Raw genomic sequence first — 13,905 nt, forward strand, 5'->3', positions numbered from 1 at the left:
ATTGTTCTCTCCATTAATCAACTGGTTTATAAAGATTGTTAAACTAAGACTGTCGTCACTATTATCCAGAGCCCAAAGTGACACCTTAAATGATTTAAATGACGATTAAATAGTCAGTCAAAGTAGTATTTGTACATTTTCATAGGTTTCGTGTGCAAAAATCTTAATTTGTGGTGTAACTAAAGCTGTCAAACAAATGTAGTGGAGTAAAATGTATATTATTTGCCTCTGACATGAGAAAATAAAAGTAGAAAGTAACATGAAAAGAAGAGACTCAAGTACAAATACCTCAAATGTGTAGGCCTGTTTTTGTGCAGTAAGCTACTTGAGTAAACAGGCTTAGTTACTTTCCAGCACAACCTTTATCATGGAAAAATATTCAAATATTATCACTATTGTTATATTCTCTTGCAAAACCATTGCTTCAGACACTCCTTTCAGGGAGAGATCCAAATGTGACAGAGTTTGAGGTCTTATAAAATATAAATGATCATAAAAAGTAACGATAAACCATAATCATACATATAAAATAGAAATGTATGTAAAATATATACCGAATAAAATAAAATAATGCTGTTATTCAGATGAAAGAGCTGTGTAGACTTTAAACTGTTGCTCCTCCTCCCGTCCAGTGGTGGCGCTTGATTTGCCCGCATCTGACACCACAGAAGAAGAGCCGCTAACGTCAGAAGCGGCGAAGAAGAAGAAGAAAAAAAAACAGTTGGCGTTAGCAATATGGCGGCGATGTGGCTGCGAAAATAAACAATCCAGGTTACAATTTGGATGTTGTCGTGAATATAGTATTTATTCGGATGTCACAACTAGTGGTTTAAGGTGTATCTGTCGCAGAAAGGAGACGTTTGTCTCTCTGTCGGTGTCATTTGTTGGAGTCACACCAGTGTGTTGTTGAGCTGAAGGAGCTGCCATCATCTCATTGTTGGACACTGTGATAATAACGTTGAGTTCTTCGTACCTCGGCGTCGTTTTGTGACCATTAACGATGCCGCTGGGTCTGAAGCCATGCTGTGCGGTCTGCAAGACCAACTCTTCGTCGATGTGGAAGAAGGGAAACCAGGGAGAGATCCTCTGTAACAACTGCACCGGGAAGAGCAGCAGCGGCGGGGCATCAGGACCCTCCATGTCCTCCAACACTCAGCCCAGCAATGGCGGGGGAAAGCAGGTTGGTTACTGTGTGGAAATGTACTTATACTGTTTGTCTCATACTATGTGTTCATTTTTCAACCCCCACTCTGAAAGTAGAGCTCACATGCTGGTGTGTTACCTCTATGTACGGTTCAAACTTGTGCTACTGCGACAGGAGGATGTTTTCTTCATTTCCAGTGTTCATGCTCTGATTCCCAGTTTAGGAAGAACATTTCCTGTGTCTGCAGGTATTAACCAAACTCACTGAGGACCCGGGTAGATCATAGGGCTACAACAATCAATCATCTATCATCAAAAAAAACATCTACTCTGATAATTGCTTAAACTTTCAAAGTATTAATGCAAGAAAAATGCAAAATGTTTGCTCCTTTCAGCTGCACTTTCCTGTTTTTCCCACTGAAAACAGAATATTTTTGTTGTTTTGTTACTTTGTCTGATATTTTATAAGAAGATAGTCATGAGTTGCAGCCCTAGTTATATTTTGTTATAGGTAAAAAATGAATGGAGGCCGTCGGGTAATTGGTGCTGAGCTGCAGCTAAATACCTGGTATGTGTTGCTCTTGCCTCCAGTCCAAGCAGGAGATCCACAGGAGGTCTGCACGGCTGAGAAGCACCAAGTACAAAGCTCCTGCATCTGAGAAGAAGGTGTCAACAAAAGGAAAGGGAAGAAGACACATATTCAAACTAAAAAATGTGAGTTAGGTGTGGATTTGATCAGCAAATGCAGTTGTTTCTCTTGTTCTTGTGCTGCACTGTGATCTATGTGTTGACCCCTGTGTGTGTGTGTGTGTGTGTGTGTGTGTGTGTGTGTGTGTGTGTGTGTGTGTGTGTGTGTGTGTGTGTGTGTGTGTGTGTGTGTGTGTGTGTGTGTGTGTGTGTGTGTGATCACTTTCTTCAGCCAATCAAAGCACCAGAATCTGTTGCGACAATCATAACTTCGGAATCCGTGTTTTATAAGGTAAAGTGTTTATTCTCACCCAGTTTAGATGGCCTCATCTAATTTCAGCTTTAATCACAGCACTGTTGTACTAAACCTTCATCGTGTGATACATGTGAGAGAAGGAGCCAACCCATGTCATCCTCAGTGTTTATGTTTGTATCTTCAGGGTGTATACTACCAGACAGGAGATGTGATCAAGGTAACAGACGAGGAAGACGGGAAGTCGTACTACGCTCAGATTCGAGGTTTCGTGCAGGACCAGTACTGTGAAAAGAGTGCTGCACTGACCTGGTTAATCCCCACCCAGGCCAGCCCGAAGGACCAGTTTGATCCTGGGACATATATTGTTGGTGAGCAATTACAAATTATTTATTTATTTATTTATTTATTTTTTGCAGTGTTCAGGTCAGTTATGTGACACGCTGAGAACTGCCTGTTTTATACCAGGTCCAGAGGAAGATCTGCCAAGAAAGATGGAGTACCTGGAGTTTGTGTGCCACGCCCCCTCTGAATATTTCAAGTCACGGAGCTCTCCATTCCCCACCATCCCCATCCGACCAGAGAGAGGCTACATCTGGACCCACATAGGATCTACACCGTCCCTCGCTGTCAAAGAGTCTGTCAGCGGCAGCAGTTAACACGACTGTGATATGGACTTAGTCTGTTGCTTTTAAACAGACGCATGTACATTTATGTAATATAAAGGAAGCAAATGGTTGTTAAACACAGCCATTACTTCAGATGGAAGACAGATTGTAATTTGATACAAACCAGGTGGAATTACATTTCAAGCAAGTTGTTTACAAAGCTGCAACATGAGAATATTACTTTTGTATTTAGTAATAAACAAAGAAAGCTCTTTTCTACTGTCCCATTTGTCTGTGATTGTTTAAAAAAAAAGTCATTGAGTTTATCATGTTTTATTTAATATATTTTCCCTTTTGTGGATTCATCTGTAAACACCTTAATTTTAGAAATGATAAAGTGAGCAAAGTTACAGTGAAAGAAACTTTTAAAAACAACAAGAGTGAAGTTGCTGTCAAAGCACATGAGATGCTGCAGTACACAGCAGATCTGATGTGATGTTTGTCCTTTCAGCGTCCTCTCCATGATGATACACCACAGTGGAGTCTCCTGTGTCTCCAGCTGCGTCGGACCGTGATGTGGGAAAACACTAAATTTGAGACATTACGGATTATGATTAAGATTTAATTGAAACAAAGATAGATAGATAGATAGATAGATAGAAATTCAGAAATGCACACAAGATGAATAAATTATTCTTATATTTGGCTACTTATCATTACATAACCTTAACACAACCATACCTCTACATATATCTGATACAAGCTGTTTTACATATTTAAGTTAAGTCAGGCGTCTCACAACTAGACGCTTACATTACTTATTGCGGTTTAGTCAGGTGAGATTAATGAAGCCGAACAAGGAAGTGCGCAGCAGTGAAGCCTCTCGCCCTTCGTCCACACTCTCTGATAACCACCTCAGTCAAACTCATTCAGCTTCGCCTCGCCTGAGAAACTCCCTGAATGCGGGTCTGTGCGACAGTCTCCCTGTGACCTCGAGGGTAAATTCTCCTCTCACAAATGACAAGAGAGTCGTTTCCCTTTAGGACTGGACATTATGAACTCTTCTTGAACACGTGAACAGGCCGGATTATGGGCAAATTCCAGTCCAAACTTGGTGAGAAATTTTATTACATCGTCGCCTTTATTATCTAAACGATGGAGTCGCTTCTGACTTATGTTATTTATATGTTATATTCTCTTCTCTGTCATTTTGTTGACAGCTTCGAAACGCAGACAGAGTCCTGAAGGTGAGGCAGCCAACTCAGAGAGACTATAGCTACTTATATTTGTGTTCGTCCGTGTGTTCACCTTCTTATTCTCATGTTATGTGCAGGTGGGAGTTTGGCTTCCAGTGTGCTGACCTGTCAGAGGGAGCTGGATCACATCCACATCCACAAAACCAAACTGACAGAGGTAGGAAATTTGTTTTTATAATTTATGCTCACTTTATTTAGATCGTACCCAATATTTAATTGGACCAACACGCAGGTAAAAAGCACATCAGATGTCACACAAAGAAGAGCCCATGTTGTTAAAGTTTTCTTTAACACTGTCATTGTCTGGTGTTGATAGATGACCAGAGAGGTTTGTGGATGGCACAGTGATGATGGATGGAAACCAGTCAGCGCCTGAAACTGGTCACATGATAATAACAGCCAATAGTTAGAGATTTTATTGGTAATATTGTTAATAATTTGGTTAATTTCTAGAAATTAGACATTATAGAGGCTTTTGGGGGAAGTGTTTTATCTTATACTAAGGAAGGATTTAAGGATAGATGATGTCATATTCACGTGATTTGCCACATTAATAAAATAACTTGACTTTAGTATTTGAGAGCAGATTTCTCCTCCAGAACGTTCTCTTAAATGCATTGAGTTGTATATTAACTGTGTTCCCACACTGGTTTATTGCAGCTCAAACAGCTTCACCTCAGCTAAAGCAGTATTGGGATTAAACAGTGTTTGGTCACATCACATCCATGGGACATGAAAAGGTGTTTGGAAGCAGTTGTGTATTTATTCCTCCGCCCTTCCTCCTCCACCTCTATAAAGAGACTTCCAAGTCTGTGAAGTGCAACACAGCCACCCGCTCCAAACAGCAAGGTCTTTATACCCGACTGCACTTTTTAAAAAAAAAAGTCCCCACATCTGGTACTGCTTTGCTTCTCCAGCCAGACAGAGCAGGGGGGGGGGTTTGATATGGGGAGGAGTTGTTTGCGTACATGGCAGCACATGTAGAGTGTTGGCATTAATGACACTTTTGGGGCCTGAATTCTGTTAAAGAGAAGACAAATTGTCCTCTTCATTATGTTTTATTCACAGGAAAAGCATCACATACTCTCCTATTAACTATCAACTCGCTGATTTCATCTGTGTAACTAGATTTTGCGGTGAAAATAAAGCACAGATGTGTTATGTGCTTCGAAAGAGCACAAGGTTGCTTGTATGAACAGTCAATTCACTTAACCTCCCGTCTTTAAAAGCGAAATGTGATAAACAACCAACATGTCGTTTTCACTTTCCCTCCGCTTGCTGGATCTCAAAGCAGAGCTGCTGAAGTCGTGAGATTTAGTTGTTTTGAGGTTTGTAAAGTGTTAGAAGTTTAGGATATATTTGTGCCATACTGTGTAGTTCTGGGAAGTTCTACTGCTTGGAAAAAGATGTCGACTCTGCCAAGTTGTTTTAAAGGGTTGTGGTGGCGTTTGTGTGCTTGTTAATGGCAGAGAGCTTCCTGTGATTAGATTTTCCAGCCTAATATAGTTTGATACTCCATGACACCACTGCTATAAACTGCAAACGGCAAAGAAGTCTCATTGCAGGAGAGATATTATATTGCTGTCTGTTACATGAACACTTTATTTCTTTTTCTTGGTATGAAGTCTTGCTTTGATAGTTATAGAAATGTATATGTATTGTTGAAGCTAGCCCGTGACATGAAAAAACAGTTGTAGTTTAAAACCTCGACACACAGACACATTAACTGAATATTTACATACTAACTTGTCAAATAACAGCGGCTCAGGCTCAGGTATCAACAACCTGTTTGCTTTGCTATGATCTCTGGATTGAGTGTGTGCAGGGAAGGCTGATTTGCACTGTAAGTTTTCATGAAGACTTTGTAAATATGACATGTCAATATTGTAACATACAAGAGCAAACACTATGAGCGTCAGCCTCATATTGTCTGACATAACTAACGACTAGGAGTGGTTACTCTGACTTCCAAGCCCAACGAAAACTATTCTGCTTGTTTTTTTCACAACACACAATGTTTTTCTGTCTAATATGAACATACATTACTTTAAGTGGTGAAAAGATTGTTTTTTGTTATTAAAATCAACCACAAATACTCAGATTTTTTTTTTTTGCTGGTTTCATAAAAGAGTATTTCTAAGTATTCTGAGCTTTAAAAGTTGGGACCTCTCAGCAGTCACATGCTGTTAGAGGTTTTTTGCATCGCACTTATGCACATAAAGTAGGGCTTTGGTTTGATTTGTTTATGCACTTAAAAACCAAAGTCACTGCAGCTTGTTATTTTGCTACTGAGCTGCAAATAGCCACATGGCTATTTACACCTGGTCTGGTCGGGCAGTATAAAGAACGATAAATTCCTGATCAGACAGATGCAGGTGTGGTGGATGAATGGTTTAGTTACAGTCAAATACAAAAAGCAATGTACATTTAACACAAAATGTCTTCTTTTCAACATACACCTGCAAATAGCGTTGTTGACTACTGACGTCCAGGTGCAAATAGTATCTGCCATATTTTAACTGATAGATACCATCATGAAACTTCCCCATTTTGATCATTTACATTAAGACAATTTTTTTTTATTGTAAGTTTTTTGGAATTTTGATTAGATATGTAAATGAGGCAAACATTTCCAGACCAGAAATCTTAACATCGGGTAAAGCCAGATTCAGAATTCGTGTCTCCTTTAGTTTACATATTAGAGCCAAAAGTGTTTACACAGGAAATCTTTTTTTTATCACTCCATAATACTGTCAGCAGCCATAAATCAAATGTTGTATTAATCATGCTATGAATGATTTAAGAACAAACCTCTGCCTCTGTAAAAATCCTCAGAATATGTATGTAAATGCTACTGAAGTGGAGATTTCTGGCTCATAAAATAGCCCAAAATCTCTCACCAGTGCATGAAAAAAAGTGTTTTTGCCTGTGCTGTCTCGAGATTGCCAGTACAAAAGTCATCTGAGTATTATCTCTCCTTCGTCTTTCAGTGAAACTTCCTCTCCAGGTATCAAGTTATCAATGAGGCTGCCTGGTGTTCTCGCTGAGACAAAGGCAGCTACTGTTCTGCTAACACTTGAAACTTTGTGATATCGGGACGGATGATAAATACCGAGGGTGTACAGCACAGAAGATTCTTGCAGGCGCACACCTTTCTGCTACCTGCACCGTCTCTCCCACCTCCCTGGAAATCGCACTCAGCATCAAAGCGTCACAGCAGGCAGAGCGTGTCGGGCAGAGAGGGTGTGCAGAGAGATCGGTTTTGTTGGGTGTGTGTTTGTGTATGTGGGTGTGAGAGTGCGCAATCATCTTATCAAACCCGAGCATCAGTTAGTGATGGATTGCTGTGTTGGGAGATAAGAAAAGTCTTGATGGTGCTTTCATGGTTTCTCCCAAGTATGTGTGATCAGATTTTTCTTTAATTCACAGGAATGGATCTGAATCGTAACGTTTTACAGTTTTATAGTGGGCTGAACTTTTATTGTTATATGAGGCCTTTGAAAACTGACCACATCTGATTGCTGATGATTATTATGTCTGTGCAGTGTGATGAGAGCCAATTGAGGTGACAACACAATGTATACAGCCAGTTGCAGTTTTTTATATTCACTTCTAAAAAAAAAAGAATTTATTGTGTTCAGTAAATCTAAATCATTTTACATATAATGATCACATAAAACTTGGAGACACATCGGTTACATGTGATGGGGAAGAAAAGGTCACAATGTGGACAGTTTAAAGACGCTGACCTTTACATCCTTCCTCCTTCTCTCGCTCCATTTCTGCCTCGCTGTCCCATTTATTACACTCTTTCCATGTGTTCTAACTTTTGGAGGAACGCTGAGAACGGTTCACATCGCTGCTTCTTCTGATCGCATGTGTCAGAAATGTCATTTTCTTGACAGGAATGCAACAAGATGCATTGACAGCTTTCTAGAAAGAATCAAAAGGCACAGATGTGTAAGGATTGTTCAGCATTGCTCACATCTGGAGATCAATCCCCACACCCATGGGACATGAAAATCACTTAAGTGCTTCCTCTCCTCCCTCCCTCTCCCTCTCCTACATGTGTGCTCTCTGTTCATTTACACTCTGTCCATTTTTTTCACAGAACTTGTACGTAGAATTGAGGGAAAACAAGCCTGACCGTAACTGCAACCTGAAAGGTGAGTGGAGAATGATATGCATCTTACATCGCTCACTTTCTATGTATTCAATTACAAATAATGAAGAATTATTGTGTAGATTTAGTTTATTCATGTTTTTACACATAAGCTGTAATAGATCAGCTCCTTGGTTTCTTGGGGAAAAGGGAATAGCGAAAAGAAGCAGTTTTATATTTGTGTGGGAAAGTTTTGAACTGTGAATGTGCAGCTTTCCATTAGCTTTAATTACCCCTCTGCTGCCAAACATTTATTAAAACCAGAGCTTGATGGTTACTGTTACCATCAAACTGTGAGTCCACTGGATAACAGCCCAGCTGTGTGTGTTGTTTAGTGGTTCTGCCACCAAAGACGACACCTGATAGAGGTGACCGCTTCCAGGCCAACAGACAGACAAAGAAGAGGAACAGCCACGCTGCTGTGAGTGTGTGCTCGCACATCTCTCTCTAATGGACTGTGGGTCCAACAACATTTGCAAATCATTTCTAAATAAGTTGAAGTACCAGACGGATGGGATTCTGGATAATTGTGGTGCTGGATATTATGAGTTGTGTTGGTGTTCTGAGGCACACTTTGTTAAATCACGCATCTAATGCTAATCAGAAGTGCATTTTTCAAGTGGCACGTAGCAGTTTTGGCTTTAATTTTCCCAATAAACTACAGAACTGCAGGTAAATATTTATTACAGCAGTGATACACTTGTTTTCCTGACAGTATGTGTGCATACAGGTCACAGAGTACAACATGGTGCTCGATGAGGTCTCTCAGCAGGAGTGGGTCTTCACACTGTACAACTTTGACAACAGTGACAAGGTCACCAAAGAGGTAGGCTTCTTTCACATACATTGTTTAAATTGAGTACTGTTTTAAATACACAGTTTATACATTTATGGTTGTTGTTCTACAGGACATGAGCAGTCTGATACACTCCATGTATGAGGTTCTGGAGGCATCAGTCAAGCAGCCTCATGGTGGCACCAGACCCCTGAAGATAAAGCTAGTTGTGACTCCGTCAGCTGACCCAGAAAAGACCTCACAAATAGGTAAGAATCCATTTTTATTGTGGCTCTAGGAACCACAGACACAGACTGCTGTTTGTGGGACAGATTGTGCAGAGTCTCACTAGAGAGTGAAGACAAACCACTGGCACTGCTGAGATGATAACACCCCTTTCATTGAAAACCGCAGCAGAGAAGGAGCAGGGTGCATCTCAGGAGGCGGGAACTCCAGTAAGAAGACTTTATTGTGTGGATGAAAACATAGAGCGCAGAAACCACTACCTGGATCTAGCTGGTATTGAGAACTATACCTCAAAGTTTGACGATACAGGTACAAAAATGCCTTTTCTGCCATTAGGGCTCGGACACATCACTGTATAAACATAATTTCATGAACTGCTATATTTTCCTCCTCTGGACGTACATAAAATTACAGTATCTTCCTTTTTTTTTTTTATCAGAATCTCCCTCTCTGGAGCCCAGACAGGATGCTCACTCTACTCCCCAGCACCACCCTGTGGTAACCAGAGAGAACTTCATCTCCTCCGACTCTCCCAGAGGCCTCTCTATCCCTCATGCTTTGAAAAGCAAGGCTGTGTCTGTGGGGAAAGACAGGAATGGAGGAGAGGCAAAACCCTGCAGATTACATGGCCAACACCCCGCTTCATGGTGCCATCCTTCCCAGTCTCAACCTGCAGCACAGCGCACTCACAGCAAGAGGCTTCGCTCCAGGGTGCAAGACACTGTCTCACACCTCAGACCCACAACAGGGGGAGATAGGGAACGTTTTTCCAACATTCAGCCCTCCTGTGGGGTCCTGGCCTCTCCCTCCCAAAGACATGAGCACCACCACCACCACGAGCACCATCATCATCACCACCATCACTACCACCCTTCATAAATGCTTTTTAATCACATGTAGCACAGGTTAGAAGAGTTGTTGCACTCAGTTTAGAGGTCAGTGCACCTCAGCAGACCCTTGTATCACCTCAATTACATTATAACCAGCGTGTGGTGGAATGACGCTACGGTTCTGTTATCTAACGCAAACAAACCCTTAAAGATTACCTCTAGATTCAGAAAGGTCAGTTCAACGTTTACTGAGCACTACTTTTATAGCAATTTAATTTGACAGGTTCCTCTCAGGTAGATTGCCTCTTAAGCTTTAAAATTATTTAAATGCAAACTTTGTAGAGATACATGTCCATATTTTAACCCAAAACATCAAACATAACCACCATTACATATTTACAGCATACTGTTTGTCTTTTGTGTTTGAATATCCCAAAATAATGTAGAAATATACACCTTAAATAAAAAAGTGTTTGTTTATGCTGGCATGGTCAGCATAAACACCTATTACAATCGTGCAAAGTCCATGCTTTGTTTTCCCTTGAACATAAAAGCAACCGTTTGCAATTTATCCTGTTTTTCTGGTAACAATATAATGATAGTCATTTTAATTTTCCACACCACTGGCACGATACACTGAGACATTACAGTGAGACAGTGAGATACTTTCATATGTATAAGGCATCTACAAATGCACATCTGCACCAATTGTTATATCAGTGAAATCAATCATGGAAGAGGCAGAACTGAGGCAGGTTTTGGGAAAAGTCGATGTGCCAAAAAGTCAGTAACAGCACCCTAAAGCACACTACCTTCTGCATTAAACACTGCGAGATGATTATGTTCCTGTGGAATAAATTTGATTATTGTGGTTCTATTTCTGCTCTCACAACATTGTTTTCTTAGGTCCTGTTGTTTAGGCCGCACAAAGAGGTTTCAATAGTGCAGAGTGTCCCAGTGGAATTCAAATGTTGTTCCTACTTATCTCTCTGGCAAAAGTTGCAAATAGACATGGTCCCAGACGAAGGACGTGAGGCAGCTGCTAATCTATTAATAACCTCTACCCTCTTACCGGCCACGAGACCCTGTGCTTTGCCTCACCACAGCAAGCCATGTCCTAGACAAGTGTACACCCAGACAGACAGCAACAGAGGAAATAAACAAAGCAGCAACCACAGAGGAGGCTCAGCACTGACCTGCGGTGCAATTTGACCGGCAGCTGTCATCAACAACGAGGAAACTCACAGATCTGAACCTGCAAACATGAAGACACTGCGATTCCTAGCAGCTGAGGGCTTCATCCAGACTGGTCCGAGCGCTCTGGAGAACCTAAACTGTATGTCTTTTAACCTCTACCCACTTCTCTTCAAGGCCTGCTACCTCCACGAGCAGGCTGACCTGCTGCATGCTTTGGTCCAGACATGGCCTCTTCCTGAGCTGAACTTTCACAGGCTCCTGGGAAAGACAGTTGACTGTCAGGTGGACCTCACCTCCCGCACCTGCCGGCTCTGTCTGCAGGCCATTCTCACAGGCTTAAAGGTATTTAAATGGACTTGGGGTATAATATGAGTTTGCATTATCATATTTACATCATATTGAGGTTTTAGTTACACACACCTGTTTGTTATTGGCTTACAATGATCATAAATTAAAGGTTGACTAGATGATCACTTCAAAAGACTTTCCAATCATTTCCCCTTGTTTCCTAAAGGATTATGTGCTGTCTCCTCCGAGAACCTACAACAAGAGCCTGCATGTGGTGGACCTGACTGCCCTAAGGGACGTTGAGCACCAGGCCTGCCCCTGCCAGTCCACCTTGGGGCGATGGGCAAGAACCCAGCTCCTGACCCAAATGTGTTATGAGACCATGGTAGCCATGCAAGCCAGCGACGTGTCTCGATCTGCCTTTGAAACATCTATCAACATCCTCCTGAATGGCTTTGTCACAGGCCGCAACTATGAGCTGGTGGCTCAGGCCTTCCTCCTCCTGCGCTACTGTCCACTGAAGCTTCGCTTTGTTAGTTTTCGAGCTGATTCTCTTGCTCTCAAGCAGCTGTTCTATGTTCTCCGCCTAGCAGAACCTGAGTCAATTTCAAAGCTGGAGGTTGTCCACAATGTTCCTCTGGAGGCCATGCACCTGGAGGTGCTTCTGTCCCGGGTGGAGTTCCCCAAATTGCAGTCTTTGACCCTGCCAGCTGGTGCGTTGGATTTTAGGAGGTTGAGCTCTGATGATGAGGATCTGCTGGCCACCATTGGCAATCTGCTGGCACAACTGAGCAGCCTGACTGAGCTCCATATTGGTTTCTCCACTCTAACTGGACACCTACGCAGACTGCTGAAGTGAGTAAATGAACAGAGGGAGGGATTATGTAAGACAAAAGGCTGACCTTCTCTATATGTGTGTTTACGTGAACGAGGCTCTGACATTTGTCTTACATGCACACTGCAGCATCTAGAGCTTTAATATAGCTCACAATAACCAGTGTCACAGCACATGCCAGCTTCCAGGCTCTGGTTTAACAATGGAAGGTATGCTGTTGTTAAAATTGCTGATATGATGCCAAAGTGAGGACAGGCAGCTGCACCTGGCCACCGTCACAGGCTTGCCAGAAACCTGCAGGATAGAATTCACAGCTCAAATGGATAAAGAACAGGTGCTCCATAATCCCTAAAAAGAAATTAAAAATAAATACAAAAATTGGTTTAAGTATTTGTCACAATGCTTACCAGACATAATACTTATCCTACAACAAGACGTACCTGTAATTTTCTCAACATTTCAAGCAACAATCGTAGATGATGACGACACACACAAACCACAATATGTATCTGCCTGCTATTCACACCATGAAAATGGACAACTGTGTTCAATTCTTGAACCATTGGCCTTTCATTCCAAACCATTTAATTTCCTTTCACTTTTCTTTACCCAGTCCTCTCACCACTCCACTGCAGTGTTTGGAGTTGGCCAACTGCTGCCTGAACCGTTTGGACATGACGTACCTTTCCAACAGCCTCCACAGTGAGGCACTAGTCCACCTGGACATCAGCGGACACGACATCTTCAGCTCTTTCTCCACATCTTTCCACAAACTGCTAAGTCGTTGCTCAGCTACATTGGCCAGCCTGGTCCTTGAAGAATGCAACATAGAGAACGAACACATGGATGCTTTCACTGATGCTCTGGCCTGCTGTCAGGCGCTGGAGGAGCTCAAACTCATGGGGAACCCTCTGACCTCTGCAGCCCTGCGGAGGTTATTCACCGTGCTATCTGCAGGATTTCCTAAGTTAAAGTACATAGAGGTACCAGTTCCCCGTGAGTGCTACTCTGAGGATGTCACGTATCCTCTTGATGATTCAGTCCTACTGCGGTACAACGGGGAGCTGTTCCAGGAGGTCAGGGGCCAACTGCTGGGGATCCTGGAGAGAGCTGGTAGAGGCAGTGTGGAGGTGTGCTCGCCACTCATGGGGGCCTATGACCCAGACATTAATGAAACCAGCAACGAGCTGGGAATGTCCATGTTAAAATCTTTTAACAACGTAATTGGGAACTTTATAGGAACCATAACTGATGTGGACAATAGGAGATCACGGGCTGGCAAAGAGAATTAACACAAGTGACAGAAAAGGGTCATGACTCTAGACATTTGTGTAAAGCAGACCTGAGTATATGTTGTTGACTATGAATTTACCCTGAAGACAATTTATAGCTTTTCAGGACTTAAACTGTTCTTAGGCCATACTGTATTAGATTAGCTATATTTATTTCAATGTAGTGCTAGTACAGTTAACTAGAAAATTCATCACTGTCTACGCAGAACTTAAAGTCAATACTGTGAAAATAGATCCAGTAAACTAGATTTATGTTTTGTCTTTATGGATGAACATCATTTATTCCATTTGAATTTCTGACTGAGATCACTATTTTCCCAGTACTTCATACAG

General features: G+C 41.8%; 3 protein-coding genes across 4 annotated transcripts; all 3 read left to right on the forward strand.

Annotated features, from left to right (window-relative positions):
* Nucleotides 1-593: 593 nt before the first annotated feature.
* Nucleotides 594-2,954, forward strand: gatad1 (GATA zinc finger domain containing 1). Of its 2 annotated transcripts, XM_070846659.1 has the most exons (5): nt 594-1,180; nt 1,735-1,857; nt 2,063-2,122; nt 2,271-2,454; nt 2,552-2,954. In XM_070846659.1, the coding sequence occupies exons 1-5, from the start codon at nt 1,001-1,003 to the stop codon at nt 2,740-2,742; spliced, it is 738 nt and encodes a 245-aa protein (XP_070702760.1). In that variant the 5' UTR covers nt 594-1,000; the 3' UTR covers nt 2,743-2,954. The 2 variants fall into 2 exon arrangements, with proteins under 2 accessions (XP_070702760.1, XP_070702761.1); XM_070846660.1 differs by lacking the exon at nt 2,063-2,122.
* Nucleotides 2,955-3,719: 765 nt separating this feature from the next.
* LOC139215835 (protein naked cuticle homolog 2) lies at nt 3,720-10,224 on the forward strand. The gene is made up of 9 exons (XM_070846868.1): nt 3,720-3,805; nt 3,912-3,960; nt 4,023-4,104; nt 8,059-8,113; nt 8,445-8,530; nt 8,840-8,935; nt 9,018-9,153; nt 9,299-9,439; nt 9,570-10,224. Exons 1-9 carry the CDS (start codon nt 3,781-3,783, stop codon nt 10,007-10,009), a joined length of 1,110 nt encoding a protein of 369 aa, XP_070702969.1. The 5' UTR covers nt 3,720-3,780; the 3' UTR covers nt 10,010-10,224.
* Nucleotides 10,225-11,174: 950 nt separating this feature from the next.
* On the forward strand, nt 11,175-13,736 carry lrrc14b (leucine rich repeat containing 14B). The gene is made up of 3 exons (XM_070846896.1): nt 11,175-11,499; nt 11,672-12,300; nt 12,894-13,736. The coding sequence occupies exons 1-3, from the start codon at nt 11,224-11,226 to the stop codon at nt 13,570-13,572; spliced, it is 1,584 nt and encodes a 527-aa protein (XP_070702997.1). The 5' UTR covers nt 11,175-11,223; the 3' UTR covers nt 13,573-13,736.
* Nucleotides 13,737-13,905: the final 169 nt, after the last annotated feature.

This window comes from Pempheris klunzingeri, chromosome 16, assembly GCF_042242105.1.
Source record: "Pempheris klunzingeri isolate RE-2024b chromosome 16, fPemKlu1.hap1, whole genome shotgun sequence".
Classification (NCBI taxonomy): domain Eukaryota; kingdom Metazoa; phylum Chordata; class Actinopteri; order Acropomatiformes; family Pempheridae; genus Pempheris; species Pempheris klunzingeri.